General features: G+C 40.9%; 2 protein-coding genes across 2 annotated transcripts; one reads left to right on the top strand and one right to left on the bottom strand.

Moving 5' to 3' along the window:
* Positions 1-463: 463 nt before the first annotated feature.
* Positions 464-19,749, bottom strand: c2cd2 (C2 calcium dependent domain containing 2). Its single transcript, XM_084374622.1, has 13 exons — positions 18,867-19,749; positions 18,401-18,496; positions 16,392-16,511; positions 12,636-12,737; positions 12,246-12,362; positions 10,333-10,441; positions 8,055-8,163; positions 7,873-7,937; positions 7,628-7,743; positions 7,339-7,507; positions 5,654-5,895; positions 5,072-5,339; positions 464-2,760 (listed from the first exon to the last, which is right to left on the bottom strand). The coding sequence occupies exons 1-13, from the start codon at positions 19,146-19,148 to the stop codon at positions 2,540-2,542; spliced, it is 2,016 nt and encodes a 671-aa protein (XP_084230748.1). The 5' UTR covers positions 19,149-19,749; the 3' UTR covers positions 464-2,539.
* Positions 19,750-20,006: 257 nt separating this feature from the next.
* atg101 (autophagy related 101) lies at positions 20,007-21,533 on the top strand. Its single transcript, XM_084374623.1, has 2 exons — positions 20,007-20,523; positions 20,612-21,533. Exons 1-2 carry the CDS (start codon positions 20,272-20,274, stop codon positions 21,014-21,016), a joined length of 657 nt encoding a protein of 218 aa, XP_084230749.1. The 5' UTR covers positions 20,007-20,271; the 3' UTR covers positions 21,017-21,533.
* Positions 21,534-22,965: the final 1,432 nt, after the last annotated feature.

The raw sequence follows: 22,965 nt of genomic DNA, 5'->3' as shown, positions 1-22,965 counted from the left end.
TCTCACTCACTTTTGTGCAGAAAACCAAGTTGAAATATTTCCTCATCACTGGCAGATTAAGCAAAATAATAGAAAATAATCCTCTGAGGACTCCAGACCTCAGAGACCAGAATAGAGGGAGACTTTTGCTGAAGAATGCATTATGTGCTTGGAGCTGAAAATAACTAGAAAGTAAATCTGTCCGACAAATGTAATGCAGTAGAAAGTGCAAGTAGCAGTATCAAGTACAAAAAATGGAAATACTTAGATAAAGTACACATATGTATTTAAGTACACTGTCTGAGTAAATACAGTTAGTTACTTTCCACCACATTACACATTATTTTCAACCAGGAAAATGTGACACTGGTGCCCCTTTGAGAGCAAAAGCCTGCGTAAAATGTAAGAGTTGAAATAGTATGTCAACATGAACATGTTTCTGAGTTAAAGGAGCTCTGGAGAGAATTCAATTGTCAACAACATCTCAGTTATCCAATCAATATTTATTGTTGAAAATGAACTCGATATGTATATTAGTTACAATCCCTGCAGGGAGATGACTGACATTCTGCAACAACAGTTAAGTCAGTTTGTGTGCACAGAGCAGTTGCCAATAAAAAAACATCAGGAAGCAGTTTATTAATCACATACAGACCTACTGCTTACTGAATGCATAACAGTAGCCAATGCTTGCAGGCTGCCATAAGCAAGGGCTCTGAAGCTGAGCACGATTAAAACAACCCGTTTTCCCCTCCGTTCCTCAGAGTTTAAAGGTGATTCTGTCTTCACGGTAGCATAATTTTTTGTTTTCAGCCCGAAAACAGACTGGAATCTAGTCCATGATGGTGGCAGAGTGCAGGTGATGAGAAGGGATCACGGCTCTTACCATTTACTGTTAACACCAAGACACAAAGACAACCCACAGTGGATCTGCAGCAGAGTGTTGGCATGGACAGCAAGTGAGTGTTTTTAATTCTGATAGTCTAATAATGTAAACACCCAGTTAACAGATATGTTATGTGCATAGGCGTCTTGATTCTAGACACTGCTGATGGTGCAGGAACACAGTGGTCCTTCAGTCCTCTGGTGTGATGGTGGATGCAGCCCCGGGAACCAAAAGTCAAGTCAAGGAACAAGTCCACCTGTGACATTATCCTCAGAATAACTGTAAGGCAATCTGTTAGTTCTGTCTGCCACTTTGCTGCATCTATTAACTTATAGAAGAAACAGTAGTTAACATGATGTACAGAAAACTTCTTCAACAAGCTGCTTACAGAAAGAAAATACAATCATTAGCTGGATATAAAAAAAAAAAGCAGCCAAACTACGTGGTTGCCCCCAAACGTGTTCACACTTTCTCTTGTTCATGTGTTCAAAGCTACATCTTTTAAAAACAATAAGACATCAAATAAAAAGACTGAGGAGTTCATTCAGATTGGACCGAGTGTAGAACAGATTTCATTAGTGCGTAATGCGACAAGTATGGCCGAGTGTAACGTCACAGTCCCTGGGTAAAGGTTCATTCAGTTCCCTTTTGACACATTAACAATGCTGCTAACAGTAGTGTACAGGAGGAATCTTTAAGGAAGACAAATAAGTATGTTGCATATCATTTGGAAACACTGCAGAGAGGAGTCAACATAAAACGTTCACATACAGCTAAAGTTTCTGTTAGCCACAGTGCTGCTTTTTCATCTTATTGGAAGGCTGTTAATTTCTGTTGATGACCTTTGTTGCATGATAACACCACCTCTGTACATGTCAATCATAAATGTCTGGTTCTGATGTCTTTGTGAGACACAAGGCTGACATTTTCCCAGATGCCTTTGTTTTACAGCTTTTATATGCCCATTACACATAGCTGTTGTTCCAATCTTATTTCATTTGGAATAAAAATGAGCTAATATAAATACCATAATTCATAGTATTAGTGTCAAAAAGTAGTCGTGTTACAATCTCCCACTTGCACCGGTCGTGCACTGAAAAGATCATCTCCCTTTGTGAATGTTCTTAACATGAATCTCTAGCAAAAGAGTAGCTCCTGTCATTGCACTTTAAATAAAAGGTACTAAAATTGTGCAAATCATACGAATACCACTCTTCTCTTCATCTTTGGTCCTGTTGCTCCACCGTAGGAAACTTACGGTTTACAGCAGGGAGAGTTTGACGGCCCACACCAGTCCTTTTTCTGTCCATAATAAGGCCACAAAAGCACTTAAAAGATTTCAAAATGTTGCATAAAATCAAGTAAAAGAAACATGCTAAATAATATCCTCTGAAATGCCATTGATCTCAGACAGGAGACCTTCATCCACACATGCACACACTTGCTTTTGGTGGAATATGTGCTTCTCAGAGGAAGCAGGAAACGGCAGTAAAGAGGATATTTTTCCATCTACACAGCTTTCCCATTCACAATGCAGGAGCCCCAGTATGCAGGTCGAGCACTGGGGGGTGTTGGTTAGCCAGGAAGTTTGCCAGTGCAAGCTTGAGGTGGAGGTGGTGATGGTAGTTGTTGTAGGAGGGACTGAGGTGACAGGAGAGGATGGGGGGATGGGGGTCACGCATGTGGCTCCCCCATGGAGGTAGAGCCGTTGGCTTTGCTCTTATTCTTACTCTTGCGGTTGAGCATGCGGCTAAGTGTGGCTGTTCGGCTGGCCCGCTCCACGGCTGCCGGAGACTCCAGGTACACCAGGTCATTGTGTGACTGGCTCATCCCCGGGTCCTTGCGCTGGTGACGCCGCCGGAAGAAGAGCTTGGCACTCTTCTGAAGGAAGCTGCCTGTAGTGGAGAGCAGAAAATATTTATTGTGATTAGGACTGCATGTAATAATTATTTTCACTGTTCGATTAGCCTGTTGATTATTTTCTAGATTGATAGATTAGTTGTTTGGTCTCTAAATGTCAGAAAAGGGTGAAAAATGTTGTTCGGTGTGTCCCAAAGCCCAAGATGATGTCCTCAAATGTCTTGTTTGGCCCACAACCCAAAGATTGTAAGTTGGCTGTCATAGAGAAGAATAGACACCAGAAAATATTCACATTAAGAGACTGGAATCAGATCATTTTGACTTTTTTTAGTTTGAGAAAATACTGGAACCAATTAATCAAATATCAGAATATTTGTAGGCAACTAATCGATCAATCGATTCATTGTTGCAGCTCTACTTTAGACAAGGACTATATCAAGATAACAGGCATGTGCAATATTTCTTTGAAGTATCTGACGTAGCAGCAATTTAAAGACAGCAGTGTGAAGCAGCAGGGACACAGGATTTGTGTTAGTTGGTTACTGATTAATAAAATCTAGCCTGGACGGTTAGAGGAAATAAACTTTGTATTTATTCCCCCTTTGACAACTAGTCTTTCCTCTGTGTAAGAGCTCTGTCGAGTCTTAGAGACAATCAGACTTTGAACTGTATTTTACTACCAGCTAACACACACTGAACTGTAGCAACAGAGTGCAGCCGCAAAGTCCAAACCTAAAGCAAGCATCATTCTTCTTTAAAAATCATAATGCAATTATTTTGGCATATCTAAACTATCAAACTAAATTAACTATCCAAATCATGATGATGTGACATTTGTTGGAGTCAGTACCAAACATGTTTTCTTACATCTGGAGAACAAGATCCGTCAGCCTCTACATCTCTGCAGCACTACAGCACTTCATTATATATACTTTTTGTTACACATTTTACTTGTATCAAAATATTCAGATTCAGATATTCAGATGTTGCACTTGGCCATATTGCAATTTCTATCATATTTTGATTAATTGTGCAATACTACTTCCTTTCTGCACACAAGGAGATGCTAGGATTAGTAAATATCTGTGGATTAGATTATAAACACTTTGAATTAATGATTTATGGAGACAGTAACACCAGCACCAGTATTTGACATCCCTCCTCAGCCCATTTTTTTTGACATCATTCATGTTAAAATGTAATTAACAGTCCAAGGTTTGTGGTCCAAGCCATTGTTGCTTGACTTCCAGGGCACCTCCAACCTTGGCCTCGTTTTAGATTGTGAAGTGGCGGACGCGTGAAATAAGGGATAGTCTAAGATAGTGACAATGGTCTTTGACACCTGTAAGTCAAGAAGGGGGATCATTGCCCACAGTCTACCGAATATGCAATACATAATATTCAGGGTTCTCACACCTTCTTGAATATCAAATTCAAGGACCCAAAAAGGCACATTTTGAGACACTGATCACGGTCAATTACTGTTACAACACTGAAAATTTTCATAATGACAACTAACAGGCTTTAAGGATGGCTTAATGATTGCTTTCCCACTTGCTTTCCATAACCTCATTCGACTGCAGTCAGTCATGCACACACGTGACCGTGAGATGGTGTGTGAAACAATGACTCAATTGCGGGACACACACATGCAGACAGCAGAACACAGCCTATTTACCAACGATAAGTAAAAACACAAATAAATCCAAAGACAGACAATTTCTGTTCTTGCACAGATATAAATTCAAGCACCAACGTCTATTTAAGTACCTGACTGAACCTTGAATATTGCACATGAATATCGCAAAATGATCACAGCACTTTGTCTATATTGTGCAGCCCCACAACATTTGTACAAGTTCTAAAACATAGTTTCGACAGTATGTGTGTACTAATATCTAATTGATTTTAAATGAACTGAAAATTATTTGCAAAAAAAACTATGTTATCTATTCTACTGATAACTAGTGGACACTACACACACTAGAGTACCAAGGATACTACCAAGCAACTCATGAGGTAACTTACTCATCCGGACATAATGTGAGCTTAGCACTGCTTTCCTCTAAGATGGCAGTGATGAGAGTTGAAAATGGAAAGGTTGAAACAGAAGGAAGGAGAGAGAGAGAGAGAGAAACACAAAAACAGACGGCATCACTGAGGAGCAACAGATGGCCGTGATCACGGCCAAATGGAGAAAAGTTCTTCCTTCAGGCAATATGTTTCTGGAGGATTTTAAGTAGTTAGATTTATGGAATAAAACACCAATGATGACCAGTTACATCACCATGTCCACAGTTACTGACGGCTTTAGGTAGTCATCGAGACCCCTGTGTAACCTCTCACCTCTGCTCTTCTTGCAGCTCGCCTCAGACACACACATGGATAGCGATGTATGATCTAGTTCCTCTCCGGTCTGGCTCTCCCAGTCCTCTGGAGGCCGGCCGATTCCGCTGGGGCCTTCCTGAGGCTCGGACTCATCTGGGGGGCTACTGGTCCCTGTCGCAATCGCTGTGGTCACATCCTGAGTAGAGCCGCCCTCCGACATCGAGGCATCCATTGCTGCAGCGTAGCCCGCCATCAGAGCAAGCTCATCATCCTGAGACAAGGGTGTCTGGAAAATAAAGCATATTTACATGTTTAAAATACATTTCTAGAAAAGTGATATTTCCTTTGACCTAACATTTGCATTTGCTCAGGCAAACACTTCCTCTGGCATCATGAGTGACCAAACTGTTTTCCACTGAAAAGCCCAGTTTTAACCAACAGGTTAGAAAACGCACAAACTTTAAAGGTGTTGGTGGAAACGGATTTACAGAAGTCACTCCTCGGCTTTTCTGCATTTCCCACTCATTTAAACATCTGTGTAATAAATGAGTGAAAATGTAAAAGTGAGACAGTTTCTCTGGTACTGGAGCTTGTCCTTACTTTGGCGATGCCGGAGATGATGATGGTACTCTTCTTCACTGGGGACTTGAGCTTCTGCTTGGCCGACTGGTGGAGCTGTCTGATGGCGGCCTCGGCCACCGGGTCTGTGCCGTTGAGCATCAGCAGCTCGGTATCAGAAGAGGAGAGGGCCTTGCTGACTTTGGCCCCCAGCATAGACGCCTGCTCTGAAACACGACGCTCCGCCAGCTTGGGCTTGTTGACCACTGCTTTATGGACAGGATCTGAGGGAGCACAACGTTATCATCATGGGTATAATGGAAGCTCAAAACAGGTATTTTTAAGATTTGACAATGTGTTTTGTAGCTTGAAAAAAATGTATGCAATTTCAGCTGGCTAGTAGGCCTTTTTCACAGTAGACATTTTTGACTTGTCATTGCAGGAAAAGCACAGCTCTTACTAATGACACACACTAATGATGGCTCTGTGCTATTCAAATGTCCAATAAGGCACAACAGCGTGACAGTGAGCCAGCATGTACAAAACCAGGACTCTGATCTGAAGCAGCTAAATGGAATTTAACCATCATTACTGTGCTTCTCCTACTGTGGCTTGTCAAAATGGCTTCCATGAAAAAGGTCTATCAACATCTAGAATGTCCTTCTGCGAAGATCAGATAAATTAAATTTCAGTCGCATCGCACTGAACTTCCTACTGTGTAGATGTGATGGAGTGTTTATAGACTTTAGAGATCATTAACACACAGCTTCTTTCTTTCTCCTAACTCCTCTCATCTCTGAAGAATTCCACCTACACATATCCTTCTGGTTTTCTTTTTGTTTCTCTGCGCAACATGAGGCAGAAACAGGTCAATATCCATTTTCCTGAGCTGCCAACACAGCTGGAGTCCTCAGTGTGCTTGACGCTACTCTTTATAAACATTATTGTTCATTAGTGTGGATGCTCTTATCTTTATCATTATCATTATCTCTCTTGGTGTGGACGTGATTAACTTGATTATTAATTACTGTTTAAAGTTTAAGATAAATCTTAAAGAAGCCTCTGATAACCTCTAAAATAACAAGACTCAAACTAGCTGCTCTGTGAGGTTGTATTTAGGCTAAATTAAATCATTAGCATGCTAACAGTCTCACAATATTAACATGCTAATGTTTGGCAGGTATAATATTAGCATTGCCTTCCACAGAGCCAGACAGCACGCAGCAGCATGGTTAAAATGGCCTCTGTTTAATAAGTCTTAGCAGGATCTATCGGAGGTTTCATGTGATCATTATCGCAGAAGTTACAGCTTTTGATTTGCATGCAAATAATGAATTAACTCAATAATAACATAACTATCACAGCAATATCTCAGCATCTACATGTGAAGATATTTACTGCAGTATTTAAATAGATATCTATTCATATGAAAAAGATGAATGTGTATTTACTCAATTACTTTGAGTAAATACACATTTAAAGGCAATGGCACCAAAGGATCGTCATATATGAGCAGAGGAATAGAGTCTCCATAGATCTGCTGGGTGCTAAGAACTCTGGTTTTGGAGCAGCACATCAGTGGATATTTGCCAACACTCACTATCTCTTTGCGCCAGCTGTTTGATTTTAAAATGTTGACGCTGTTTCTACATCAGCAGCAGCAGAATAAACAGAAACCCCCATGAGCCTCCCTGTACTGTGTGGGCTCACAGTTTGTGGTGCCGTACCTATGTTGAGTCCAAGAGGGAGTGGACGACCCGGCTTGCTCTTCACCGCGGTGATGGTGGTGACCACGGTGCCACAGGGCATGACTGTACGGTCCATCTCAACCCTCTTACTGGAGGCTGGGGTGGGAGGGTGCCAGGACCTCACCTCACTGGGCTCCAGGTAGGTAAACTGAAGGATATCATTTTCAACAGTTAATATTCTAACATGAAAGCTTCAGACACATAAAGAGAATTAAACTGTTATAATTAACATGATAATGTCCTGAGTTAACTGGGATGATGCTCTTACCTCAGTAGTAAGTGATCCAGTCACTTTGTCTTTGGTCATGAGTGCAAATGTTTGCTGTCCTTTGGGCTGCTTCTTTACAAGATCGAAAGGCACTGACACCTGACCGAGTAAGGAATCTGAGAGAAAAGACACCTAATTTAATCTGGTGGCACCAAAACATGTGACAGTCACAGAGTGAAAAAATGACTTTGCCTTTTTTTAATTTGCGTTTTTATTCATGACGAGACAGTCAGTAATTTCCTTACTTTCTTGAGGTTGTCCATCATTCACCAATTGAATAATGAGCTCTTTCGAAAGTCCATTCAATTCACTGGTGAAAAAGAAGGAAAATGTATTACAGATGGATTGCATTGAAAACAAACAAACATCTTTAAAAAAAAAAACAGTGATAGTTTGTAGTGCTCTGTGGCTCTGTGGTAAAACTTACAAGATAAACGGTTGGTCCCAGGCAGGATTGGTTGTGTTCTTCAAAACAGAGGTGTTAAACCTCTGTGGAGGATCATCTAGCTTCAGCACACACAGAGGATTCATGCTGCCTGCAAACACAGCAGAAAACAGTCTGTATCATGGAAAAAGAAACACAGTGTGTGATCCAAGATCTAACTGCAAACTCATTTGAAAATCTTTTGATCAAATAAAGTATGCTGGCGAGCAAGATTAAATTCTGCTTTGGTCACTCCTTTTCACCCACTGCTTCACTTTAATGGACAGAAGGGAGGTCAGTGTACGTTGTATATATGATGAATTATGCATAGGTCAGAGGAGACTGTGGTTGAGAGCGCTTCCTCAGCACATGCGATGAAACCCATTTCATGAAGCACTTACACTGATATTTATTAGCCACAAGCCAAGCTCCAACACTGTGACAGCACTGTGTCTTAATGAACACAACATCAGCAAGAATCTTAAAGACCGAGCGCCCACTGCAGCAGCTCTGGATCTGGCTTCTAGCCCACAGGAAATGTAACAAGTGAAGCTAAGCTAAGAATAACTGCTCTTCACTTAAAGGAAGGAAGACAGAGAGTGAAGTGGTGAATGCTGTGTCATGTCTCTGCTGTACAATATTACGTGTTGGGCAGAATACTTAAGAGGATGTCTGGAGTCCTGAAAGGCACTGACTCACAATTAGAGAATGACTCAGCGAAGGAACAACCAAAACAAAGCGGTTGTGGATAAGACTTCACTGGACAGTCAACTCAAAACATATTGTCATCTAGTGTCATGGCTGACAACACCCTGGTGCTTTGCTTTCACTTGGATCATACGGGCATCTCCAATTTTTGCACGTCCGTGCCACCACGCTGGTGTAGTCATACTGATGTGGGTGTATTATTCAAATACAGCCAACATTCTTCAACTTTATCAACAGACTACCACCTTTGACAGCCAACTGGCAAACAAACCTCCTCCCCGTTGTCTGGAGAGGCTCTGACCAGGACGCACAGGCTACAGCTTGTTGGTAGTATAAACAAAGGCCAGGCAGAAACACTCCCTTAAATAGTTATACTTACACCTAATAAAAAAAGTACGATAAACTCCATGTTGATTAGCGATAACAGAATTTATGTTACCTTGTGTTATGATAGTGTTTTACAATGTTTGTTTGTAAATGAAGTAATTTAAAGTTGAAATTAAAGGTATATTAAAAATATACTTGCCTAAAAAACACTCGCACAAAACATCACCGGCAGCTGATTTATCAAACTCTTCTGTTTACTTCTGTAAAACCTCTCTTTATGTACTGGATTAAAAATGCAAATAAAGGAACAGTTTGACATTTTGGGGGGGAAAAGCCTATTAGCTACCAAACCAATGGATAAACATGTTGTACAAAATTTGTGGCATCTAGGGGGTTATGTGCCGGACTGTTTCTTGGTAGGGGCGGTGACTTTTATTAGTCTTTGCTGGCTGCTTGCAACCTCAAGGTGACAACAGGAAGTCACTCTATCAGGCAAAGAGAAATACCTGCCAACACAATGATTTTAACACGAGTATCCCTTTTTTTGTACCTTTCTCCTGCTGTAATCCTGAGTGATAATTTCTCCCATTAATCTCCCAAACCCTCCGCTCTCCCTCCTCTTTGCTACTAGAACTGATGGTAAGGTGCCAAGAAAAAGAAATAGAAAGAAGAAGGATGGAAGAAAACAGAACTGTCAACTTGTTACACTGCTTCCACTGTCAACTTGGTGGAGTGGGCAGATTCAAACATCTGGACCCAGGCAATGTGAGACCTTCCCCTTTCCTGACATTTGCCTCTTATCTCCCTTGCCTGTCTTGCCTCTACTCTGCAGACTGTAGTTCTGCATCATTTCATCCTTCCTCTTCTTTTCCTTCCGTGCAATAATGTTGGGTTTTGATCAATTTATGTACATTTTGTTTTTTACATGTATTTTTTCATTGCAAGCTTTGTCTTTTATTGGCACCCATCTACAGAGCATCGCTGAATCCGTGAAGTGAGATGTCTGCACAGAGCTCAAAGGATAATAAAAGACAACACCTACCCCAGCCACAACTGTTCACCCAGCTGCCATCTGGCAAAAGATAAAGAAGTACCCTGTGTTGCTGATATCCCTTTTTCACAGCCTGATGTTGAGTGTTATGAATAAATAGTCTGGCACATATCTTACCATAAAACCACAACTTGTTGTTTTTACACTTCATCAGAACCTGGGTAACTCAATTTTTTAACAGGACAAGTGTCCCACCTGCAGCATCTTCCTCCTGATTCAGTGTCACTCGGGTGTTCTTCACCAGCAGCTTCCAGTCGTGGGCACGGGGGGGTTTCGGGGGTGAAACCACATTATTGTGGGCATCCTATTGGAGAAATCACAGTAAGTAAATAAGTCAACAATGGAGTTCTCCTGGTGGCAATACGAATAGCACCAGTGTACACAAAGTACCCTTTTCCCAGCCTTTTCATACAGAAGCTACACAATGCTGCACAAACATACTACAGGAAGATCAAAAGGCTTTCAGAACTAAACCAGAATCCAAAAACCTTTTCAGCTGGGCAAATTGGATCATTACTCTCAGAGGCTGCCTATAGTATTATTGAAAATGGTGATATAATAGAATTAAACACATTTATTAATGACTGCTAGCTCCTCAACATCCAATTTTAATGTGCAATGCCTCTGTGAGACGGACACTGTAACCAAGTTGGTGGAGTAAAGAAAGAAAAGCAGTGTTTCAACACAAAAAACATCAGAGAACATCAGTGTGAGTCTGAGAACTTGCCAGTCTTAGATCAGATCTGCCAATCCTGATAATAAGATGCCTGCCTGGACTTGTTGGAAGAGATCATCTAGTATTGATGGGCTCACAGATCTTCTTGATCATTTTAAATCTTTAAATCACAGGGGATTCAGGTGTCAGTAGAGTAGGATAACCTCAGTCTGTGCTGTAACGTAAATCAAACGTTTCCTGGTTTTCTGCCTCTGACATGGGAAATGTGCCTGTTTTTCTCCTTTTCATAACTGGGAAAATTCAAAACATTTGGAAAATAGGACACTACAAGAGATCTCTTTGGGCGCTGGCGACTTAGGCAATAGTTATTTGTCAATATTAGGATGAAAATAATCAATTGTTTCCAAGAGGACATCATTTGTTGGAACCTGATACTTTTCTCAGCGAGAGTAAATAGAAAATACTTGTTATACTTGGTGTGGTGCCTTCTTTCACTCTTAGAATTCTAACTACAGTTTACTGAAATGCCAACACATGACACATAATCAAATCAGAAACGCATGACATGACATCTTGTGATGGCTGGAGCAAATCAGTAAAAACCCGTTTGTAAATTAATGTCACTATAATAAACTCTTTCTACATTAGTGCAGGCTTTAGTTAGGGATGATGACATGCTCTAATCATGAATATACAGTCAGTAGTTCTAAGACTTGGATATAAAAGTATGGATTAAACCTGCAATAACTGATTTCTTTGCCACTTGAAGGAAACAGATACTAAATTAAACAAAAAATGTACATATTATCTTTGAAGTGAATATATTTAACTTGTTAGGAAAAAGTTGGCCATTCACATGCCAGAAGATACGGAGTAACATCGTCATTCATTTGAAGTCTTGTTCCTGGTCATCTGGTGAAAACAAGTCTAGCATTCTCTCTCTTTCAGCTCTGTTTTTGGTCCCTACCAACTCCTGAGGAAATATGTGGCTCTTTAGAGGCTAAATCTCCCACTATATCCATCAGCTAGTTGTTAACTGTATCAGTCTGATAGTTTGTGCTGAGCAGGTAGTGTACAGTGGAGCGTTTAAGCTGAAAACAGCTGCCTGCTGTGGCAGAAACAACTCTATGAAAGAGTGAATCAAAACAGTAAAGTTGCAGCTGAACAGCAAAACAATGAACTGAAACTTCCTGTAAAGCTCCATAAAGCCAAAGGGAGCTGCAGGTTCAAGTGTTAATTCTCTGTAGGTTCCTCACTACTCATGAACATGTTCACATTGTCATTATAATAAAAACATTGATTACAGCTGCTTTAAACACTATTTGTTAATCTGCAGACAATGACCAGAACATTCTTGTACACGCTTGTCCACATGGGAGTTCTTGTGTGGCAGATGTTTAGATGTCGTGTCAGGAATGACTTCTCCTCTCACCTTGACCTCTGAGGCCTGAGCAGGCCTGCAGCTCAGCATCACAGAGGGACGGGTCGTGCATAACAGCTGCCTCAACTGTTCCGTAATGGCTGCTACGCTGGAAGCGTTGGGATTGTCCTGACAGAGAGAGAATATGATGTTAGATAAATTACTCGTAGCACCAAAATGATTGTATTGATTGTAACAAAAACATAACCTCCTTTCTTGAAGTAACAAAAAACAGTATACATCTTACTTTAAATGCTAAAGCTCCTATTTACATGACAAACATGACAATTAACACACATTCTTGTCTAGAAAGACAAATCCACATTCAGTTTATTGTGACACATATTCAACAATCAGTTTCAGTACAGTCAAACATTTCTCTGTGTGTTAGCCTAAAATTACCTGGGTAGAAGTGGGTGTCACCTGCAGCTCCCCTGTCTCTAGCTGAGACACTCCCCAGCTCACCTTCACCTCATCATTAGCTTCTTGCATCTGTAGATCAAGCTGAGGGACACAGAGGAGACAAACTCAATATGGCTTCTGATGACATGGTGATCAGAAGTCTTACAGTGCTGATCAGCTTCACTTATAGTAAATCTATAACAATGTTTAAAGGTAGATCAGATAAAAATGTCACTGTCAGTATCGATACTGGTTCTCTTTATATTTACCAACACATCAAACACCACTTCAGGATGTTGCTTAAACTAAGCTAACCGGGGGGAAACAAATCACTGGGTTGTTGCTGCTGCAGATTGGTCTGTAACTCATACAACTGCTTTAACAACTATGTCTCTGTGGGCTTTTGGTCCCTCAGTTGAAAATAAAAAAAGTCTCCACAACATCAGACATAATGCATCCCAGTGGATTACTGTTAATTTGTTGACTTGCTTCCACAGCAGCGAGAAATGCTAGGCTAAGGAAAACTGAAGACATTTTGCCACATCTTGAATATGTTATTCTGTCAATCTACTCCAAATTGTACTCTGTGGATGAGTTTATAATTAGAAAAGGAATCATTTGTATGATTTGGTGTGATAAAATCTGCAATAGGGCTGCAACTAACAATTATTTATATAAAAACTGTGAAAAATGCTCAGCACAATTTTGACAATTTGACGTTTTCAAATTGCTTCTTTTTTCAAAAATCCAAAGACTCTTAATTTACTACCATGAATGACAAAGAAAGCCAGCAAATCTGTCCATCTAAGAGGCTGGAAACTGTAGATGTTTGATATTTTTGCCTGAAAAATGCCTGAAGCAATTATTAATAGCTGGCAAATATTTTTTGTCTTAATTGACTAATCAATGAATCAACTAATTGACTAATCAGTGGAGCTCTAATCTGTAAGAGTTGATGGTATGGTGATAGTTGGTGTTCTTTAGAGGTGTGGAGATTTCCCGATTCTAAGATGCATGGCAATGTGGAAGATTCTGCATCGATACAATGACAGAGCATGATCAGGAGTTTGCAGCCTGTGTTGATTGCTGATTTTCCGGTCTCAGCTGGACAATGAAGTTGTAAAGTTATATCGCACCATTGCTCTCCTCACACTGAACTGTGGGTGAACATAAGCTCATGTTGCTTATGAATGAAGGGAGGCAGATCAGCAGCGAGTGATAAAGAAACACACCCAGTATTATGAACGCAGAGTTCTGGTTTTATGAACTTAGTGGAAAATGTGAACTGGTTAGTAACAACTAAACACTGAACTTGTTAAAAGGACTCTCTAAACTAAAAGGGATTTAAGATTTATCTCACTGCTTGTATTAGATGATTCAATTCAATTCAATTCAGCTTTATTTATAAAGCGCATTTCATGCACAAGGCAGACTCAATGTGCTTCACAACAGGTGTACATAGTTCTACAAAAAACAATTAGAAATCGAATAGAAAACAAGAAGAGTGCTAGTGCAAGTAAACAATCATATATGTCATTTTCAGCACATACACACTAGACTCACACATGCGCACCCACTCACACAATCACATATGGACACATGCACACACAGTTTAACAGAATGCAGTTGAGAAAAGATATGTTTTTAATCTGTTTTTAAAGATGGCTACTGATGTGGCATGTCTAACTGTGTCAGGCAAGGTGTTCCATTTTCGTGGGGCATATACACTAAAAGCTGCCTCCCCTTCTTTGGATCTGGTGCGAGGAACAGTAGCCGTGTGCAGCAATATAGAAAGTTGAGGATTCAAAAATTTGACAGGTGAATTGTATTGAATGGTGAGGCCAGTGAAGATTTACACCTCCAATGCTCTTAGGTGGACATGATCTTGGATACCACAAGTAACATTAAATTCTTCTTTGTTTAATGAAACTTTATTCTTTGTCTTAAATTATGTTCTGTTCTGTTCAACTGGGAATAAGAAAAATATAAAATGACTTATCTCTAATTACAATCTCAGAAATACCACTGATGCCATGGCCAACATCACACACTGTACAACAACCTAATGCAATGCCTCTCTGCCCAGCCTGACAAATAGGAAAAGGGTTAAGTGGGGAAGGTCAGCAAGGTGTGTGTCAACACTGAGCTCAGCTGAGAGAGAAAGTGAAAGAATTACAGTTGAAAAGAGAGAAAGAGAAAGAGAAAACAGACTGGGCCATCTTGTCCTAGCATGCCTGGATTCCAGTGAAAGACTGAACAGCCGCCTCTGTGGTGCCAAACAAAGGCCTCATCAGATAGATGGCAATGAGGACATTTAGATGGATCCAGAAGAACAATATCACAGGCTGCATTGATATGACCCAGATCATTTCATTCCAATAGCTCAAACTGGAAGTTTATGTCAGCATAATAATGAAACTTGAAAATCGAAAGTGTTTGCCAAGAAGAATCTAAAAAAATACACAGCTAATAAAATGGTTTCATGGTTCACATCACCTGACACACTACAACAAGAAGGAAGTGACTACAGGATGTGTAGTGGAGTCATACTACAGATATGTAAATGCAGGGTTTGCATTTCAATCATGAACACGTAATTACGATGTCACATGTGTCCATCGTCACATGCAACATGCCATGTGGTGCAGTAGTGTGTTAGAAGACAAAGTCCGCTCAGCAGCACACTGCAGTGTACTGGGTGTATTATTGTGTCCATACACTGTAAATGCCCAGAGCCTCTGTCCCACATATCCCAGCACTCATAACCCGAGCAGCCAGGAGCATTCTAGCATGGATCTCAGTCAAAAGCTAACAACTGTTCCAGTGGATGGATGGATAGATGGAGACGTTTGAAAAGGCTCTCTGACTTTTCCAGGCAAAGCTCAAACAATTAGAGTGAAAAGGAGACAAGAGGCTTCCTTTATGTTCCTGCAACAACAACCGATCCACAACCAAAACAAAACAGGCCCGACTCTAATCCTCACTTTAGCTATGGAGGCTCTCACTCAGGTTGTATTTATAGCACAACGAGCTCAGGAGGGATGACAAGCACCTTATTGGCTTAAATATAGCCTTAATACAATTGGGTTAGCTTGTATAGCCACCTGTATCCATACATTGGTGAAGATTTAACACTGACCTGAGAACAGGATGAAAGCTTACCGCAGCTAGCACTGCGCATTACACATCTCAACACATTACCTATGATTCAACTTCAAACACGTTGAACACCGCATCTATGTATTTCCCAAGAATATTAAGAAATACTGTGAGTGAACAATCGGAATAGTCTACCTGAAAAATGAACCATGTCAGATTTGGCCATGACAAATAAAATCCATCATTGTAATTTCCAGGTAAGAACAAGGACGCCATTAGTCATTTGTGTCATATCTTCAGAGTTACATCAATCCTGTACTTGCCCCTGACAAATGGGAATGTAGGCAAAGCGGGCAGGCCTTACTGGAAACAGGCCTGACAGAGATTTTAATGAGGTCTTCGGGACATTTGCCAAGCACAGAGAGATATCCCAACCATTTAATCTAAGACTCCTGCCAGCAGTGAGCTGGGCAGCACATCATGTTCAATAAAATCTCCCATTAAACTCAACCACAATGACTTCCAAGGGATGTAACTCTGTCTCCAGACGCCCCGGTGTTAAAGGGATATTCACCAAAGAACAAATGAGTATTGTTGTTACTGGCATGAGACTTACGGCTTTAATAGATACCCTCGGACCAACTATAGAGCATTTACCTGCAGCTCCAGTGGAGCTATACACACTGTGTATTTACAACGATCTGCTGGAGCCATGGCTGTCTGTGCTGCACTGGCCGAGAACCGAAGCGTCTCCCCAATCACACTGCAGGAAGCGGCCTGTTGGGAAGACAAAGTGAGGCATTAGTGTTACATAAATCTACTGAGAATGTTGAACTAAAGCAGTGACAGCATTTGCATGCAACTCACGCGTTTGACATCATGTGATGAGAAAGCAACTATGACAGGGAGGGAACTACAATTTGTACTCAAGGAACTGAAAGGAAACCTTGATTATACATTTATATTAGTGTGTGTAATGTGAGTCTTGCAAGAAACCAGAGCTGCAACAATTAATTGATTAACTGATTAGTTCAACTATCAAATTAATCCAACTAACTTGATAATCAAATCATCAGTTTGGGTATATTATTTTATTTTTTTTAATTAGAGTCTAAATTCTCTGATTCCAGCTTCTTAAATGTGATTATTCTCTGGTTTCTTTTCTCCTCCACAACATTAATATGAATCTCTTTGGGTTGTGGACAAAACAAGACATTTGAGGACGTCATCTTGTGCTTTGGGAAACACTGATCGACACTTTTCACTGTTTTCTGACATTTCACAGACCAAACAACTAATCGATCAATCAAGAAAATAATCGACAGATTAATTGTTTGAAAATAATCGTTAGTTGCAGCCCTGAGTCCTGAATAACACATGGCACAAACTGAATAAATAAAACCACTGAGATGTGTTTACAACACTGACTTTTACTAAAACTGATCCAAAAGCAAAATATTTGCCTTAAGGAAGTTCACACTGAACTGAGAAAGGGGAACACGGTCTCTACTAGCTGCCAAAGGCATTATCATCAGATTCAATCATCTGTCAGTACAATTAATCACTTTCACTGAAATGGGATCAGTAACTGAACTTTTGTCAATTAGCACATAATGGTAAAGTATGCTCTTACTTTAAACAGATCTATCGCTGTATTCATTCTGATTTCAGTGGAGGATGGGTGTGTTTGCATCTAGCTGGGTATTAGATCACAGTAAGGGGAAACCTTCACATAAACATAGGTGCTGCTGCATTCCTGTCTGCCTGCTCCTCCTCACTGCTGAGCTTGACAGCTATGTAAGCTTCTTAAAGCTTGCGCACACACAGACACACATACACGGGTAAAAATAAGCCTCTGTTCATTAAACTCTCTGCATTCAGCAACAGAGCACCTGGTATTTTGCCCCATATCATGATGATCACAAAGAAAAGGCTGAGTTTGCATTGGGAGCACCGCAAAGCCAACCAGGCCAGCAAACACAGAAAGCAATTTGTCCCTATCTGACCTCTCGAAAAAATAAAAGCCCTCTGGTTGCAGTTTGTTTTGGACACAGTCTGCAGCAGGTTGGAACACAATCTGTATGACTGATGAGAGAAGCATCATGCATCAAGTGTTTTTATAACATTTTTCAAGCAGAACTATTAATTCACGGCGTCTTCTGATTTGGTAACAGGCATGTACCTGATAAAAAGATAAGCAGATTTATTTGCCAAATCTTAATTAATCAGGGGAGTCTCTGTAGCAAAGTTGGCTAGTGGATGAGTCAGAGGATGTCTGCTGCAGGCTAAAATGCAGCACTGGTCGAAGAAAGGCTCTGTTTGCACTGAATTAGGGCAGGGGAGATTGATTTGAGGGACAGCCTTTGTCAATAAAGTACATAAACAAGGAAATAAGAAATCTATAAGTGTCTGATGCTATAATCCAGATAAATGCTGAAGCTGCCATGGAAAACAATATATTATATATGATATTATTTTACAGCGGTTGGAAGGAGGAGGAGCACACAGCACTGGCACTTAAACAATAGTACAACTGATCTAGATATGAAATGATATTATATTTATTGATCACTGCACAAACGGTCATAAACACACAGCAGTAAGGCATATTCAGTAAAGGAAAAGCCCTTAAACTGTATTATCGATAGACTTTATGGTCTGTGTACCTTGTTTCTGGCAGACTTCTGAAAGCTGGACACTTGGCTGACCATGAGCTCTGATGCCTCCACGTCATCCTCTTCAAAAGTCAAAAGAACAGGACCCTGGTGAGGAGGAAGACAGAAACATTGAAACAACAGCAAACCTGTTACACAACTCACAGAGCAGGAAAATGGGGAGTTTTCCAATAACTGAGCGATGATCCAGGCTCAACGTCACTGACTATGTTCTAACTTGATAATTCCGAGGAATAGAAAACAACACAGGTGGCTCAGAGGTGGTGCAAGTACAGTAGGGTGATACTGTGGGTGTCAGCTGTCAGAAATGTGTCAATGGATGGGGTGAGATTTGAAGTGGCTGAGTCTTCTTTTTCCAGGTCATTTTAACAATCACATCCTATGACAAGCTGCACTTTTATTGGTGTCACCTGCCTGCCATAGAGTAGACTGGTGGCTTGATGGTCATGAGACTTACCCCACGCTTCCTCGATTCGTCAGTCAGAGCCCTGCACCAGGCTCCTCTCCACTGACTTTTCCAGCTTTTCAGTGACAGCGCCCATCCCAGCAGAGAGGCGGCTTCCTCCTTCGCCGCATTGTCCTCTACTGCTCTCTGCTCCTTTCCTACACCCCTTTGTTGGAAATACTGTACGAAATACAGTATCAGAGTGCCCAGGGACGCGATGAAAAGTGTGACCATGCATAGCCACTGCGGATCCTCCAAACCGAAATATGAACTGGAACTTTCAAAGTCGGACATTCTTTGCAAATGAAAACGATGATCACAGCTTAACACACCTCCTCGGAGAAATTTCCTGGCAACCTCATAGTATGTATTTGGTCAGGGAAGGGCGAAATCAATGAAAGCAATCTCCCGCAACTGATAAGAGCACTGATCTCAACCTCCAAAGCAAATTATGCTTATTGCTACCCATGTTGCAGTACTTCATAGCAGCTTTTAAAAGCTACACAGAGGCTTCAAATTACGCACGCCGGTTATAGATACCTAGACCATTGTCAAAAAGCTAAAGGTAGACCCTAGCTTCAAATATACCTGCAGAAAAGCGCACTCCCCTCCTCTCATTGAATATGGTTGTTAGCTTAGTTAGCTAATCTTCGCCGCGGTTCGCTTAACTAGCTACATTCATTAGCTACGCAACCGCCAAAGTTTCCCAAATACTAATTATTTCCGACGTCTACCGTTAAGCTCCACCAGACGATATCCAGATAGCGAACAAGAGTCCCGGTGAAACATCCTTGAGACGGAGAGTGCTGTCCTTGCCTCTGGACTTGGTTTGCAGCCCAGTCTGACTGTACAAAGTTGCCGTTCTGAAACGGATATGTGGCACAAACTGTAACTCCCAGAATGCACCGCGGCAAATGCGAAAGTTTGTTGTTGCCAGGTGGTCGTGAGAAACTAACCGTATTGCCCAAAATAGGCTAAAGTGTGGTGTTCACCTCAATCAAGAATTATGTCATACCCTATATGATATAGAGTAAGGCCTATTAAAAGATACAGTTATGAAAAACAACTCCGAAACAGTATTTTGAACTTCGCGACTTGCCGTAGATTGTCCCTCTGTCATCATTACCACATCTTCCTGTCCCATTTGTAGCAAACACCTAGCTAGCCAGCTAGCTGGCTGTTGTCACAATGTTCCTGTCGTCTCTCCACTCAAAGTACATTTGGAGGTAGGGTCGCTTCTGTGAAAAGGGTATTTTGTATTTTAATATACTGTGATATACTGCGTGGAATAGGCGCCGCCCATCACTAGAGGTAAACAAAGTATCTTCGTCATCTAACGTGATCGAGCTGGTAAACAGCAGCCATCGTCACCTCAGTCGCGTCGTCGCTTGTAAATGGAAATAAATATCATTTCGCAATGAATTGCCGCTCGGAAGTCCTAGAAGTAACAGTGGAGGCGAGGCAGGTGGAAGAAGCTATGCTGGCTTTGCTGCATACTATTTTACTCCATCGCAGCACCGGGAAATTTCACTACAAAAAGGAGGGCACCTACTCCATTGGTACCGTGGGCACACTGGACATCGACTGTGACTTCATCGATTTCTCCTTCGTCAGGGTCTCCTCGGAGGAGCTGGACAGAGTGATCAGGAAAGCTGTGTCTGAATTCAAGGTAATTGGTGGTTTCAGTGCGTGATTGTTGACTGTAATGCCTGAGCAGGCCTATAATTTGACGGTGTTATCATATGTTTTGGTTACAGGATGCCCTGAGCAACTCAGGCAGCGACGGCATGGGGCAGATCTCCCTGGAGTTCTACCAGAAGAAGAAGTCTCGCTGGCCTTTTTCAGACGAGTGTATCCCCTGGGAAGTGTGGAGCATCAAGGTCAACGTTGTCAACCTGGCCAACGAGCAGGAGAGACAGATTTGCAGGGAGAAAGTGGGTGAGAAGCTGGGCGAGAAGGTGATCAACGTTGTTGAGGTCATAAATCGTCATGAATACCTGCCAAAGATGCCCACCCAGTCTGAGGTGGACAACGTTTTTGACACCGGTCTCAAAGATGTCCAGCCTTACCTTTACAAAATCACATTCCAGATCACTGACTCTCTGGGCACCTCTGTGAGCACGACCATGAGACGGCTGATTAAAGATACCCTGGCACTGTGAGGATGCTCCAAGACAGAGAGGGGAAGATCTGGAGAAGATCTGTTTCATCCAGAAACTTCCCTATAGTCAGGCCTTTCAACTCTTTTATGCTCAAAAACACAGTTTGTCAGTTCTGCTCCTGCTACAATGACGCAGTGTCAGTGTAGACACATAATCAGTCTGTTGTGGTTCCTGTATTGCTTGTACCTTAAGATCATGTAATGTGTTTATTTTAGATATTTTGTTTTTGCAAAATTTCTCTTCACCTTCCAATAGCTAGAAATGCAACTTCAACACAGTAGCAAGTAACACCATTTATCAGTTAAATTCTTTAAAAAAAACTGTGTTGCTGATAATGTCAGATCTGTAAATTATTGTAAATCTTTGACAATAAATATTGCTCACTGTAATGGATGGTAACTGTACCTAACGCTCTCAGCTCCTTCAGACTTAAGTTTTGAAATGAGAACAATTGCTAGATAACAGACTCACAAGACTGAACAATGTTATAACATAAAATCTGTTTTTTTATCCAAAAGCAATGGCTGAGTTTGTGAACAGATTTCCTCATCTATGTGAAAACTTCCTCTCTGCACACAATTTGATGGCAAGTGTGACCTTACACATGGGTAGGACAGGATTTCCAGTTGGCCATTTTTTTCCAAATTAAAGCAAACACCTCCCAAGTTCACTCCTGAGTTTCCAGTCAGAAAATTGTCACCGTGGCCTGCAGCTTGAAAAACATCCCGCTGGCTCAGGATTGTCTGCCAACAGGATGACCTGTGTGTGTCTGTTTTGACACACTAGTTCCTCAGGTCGTCATCAACAAGCTTCTTTCTGCTTCACCAGTTACATTGACGCAACCAACAACTGGGTATTAATTATCTGTAATTTATGAGTATGTAAAGGAATATGCAATACTTTCATGTGTCACACATACATATTGTAATTCATTCAAAACCGTATGTCTTGTTAAAGTAGGTGAAGGATTGTAGATTTGGAGATTTTGGAATACATGAAAAAGATTTTCTTAAACCCTAAATTAAGACCCTGGTGGATGTTTATCACTCATATTCATGACCTTGTACATTTCAAATCATGTAAATACTGCACACACCTATGTCTGCATTGAAGTACTGTGGCAGCATGCCAAAGTTGAAACAGTGTTTTAGCAATAATGTAGATGCAGTTAATTCAGAAGATTAATATGGTTTACTAATAGAATACCAGGGTAAACTGGTAAGGGGTAAATTCAGAGCTCTAATGTGTCTAAAGGAAAATGGAAAAAAAAAATCTCACCCCTCTACTCACTCTGCCCATGCAAAGGCAAATAAAGTTTGGACATCCACAAAGCATTTCTGGAGCTTCACAGCAAAACAGTGTTCTACTAAACGACTGAAGTAGATGGGGACTTAAAATGTGAATAAAAAAACAAAACAAATGTAAAATATCTCCATGCAGCTCGTCCATCTTATTCTTAGTGTTTAGAAACCTTAGAGATGCCAAATTGACTTGAAAAGACGTTATTTACACCCTTTTTAGGACCAAAATTTAAGTGTTAGAGCACACCACGTCAAAATTGGGTGCACTAGCTGACTGAGTATTGAGTGTGTAAATTTGTCTTTTTAAATCAATTTGGAACGCAGGGCTTCCAGAGACTAGATTACACCAGACCAGGTACATAGAGCAATTTTATGTTTTTTGTTCTTTTTAACATTTTAAAAACAAGTCCCCATCTAATTCAGTTGTTTAGGAAAATGCTGCAAGACTGTTTTGCTGTGAAGCTCCTGAATTTCTTTTGTGGACTACAATTCTTTACCTGACTCTATTGTCGTGGGAGTAAATAATGACAGAATTTTAATTTCTGGGTAGACTTGTACTTTAAGCAGCAACAAACACGCTCAGGCTAGCTAGTTAAATGTGGTTTGATTAAGATTTAAATTAGCTGCATGGCCAGGTGGAGTTTAAAG

Source organism: Pagrus pagrus (genome assembly GCF_965226575.1).
Source record: "Pagrus pagrus genome assembly, chromosome: 14".
Lineage (NCBI taxonomy): Eukaryota > Metazoa > Chordata > Actinopteri > Spariformes > Sparidae > Pagrus > Pagrus pagrus.
This window is presented reverse-complemented; position numbering and strand designations above follow the sequence as displayed.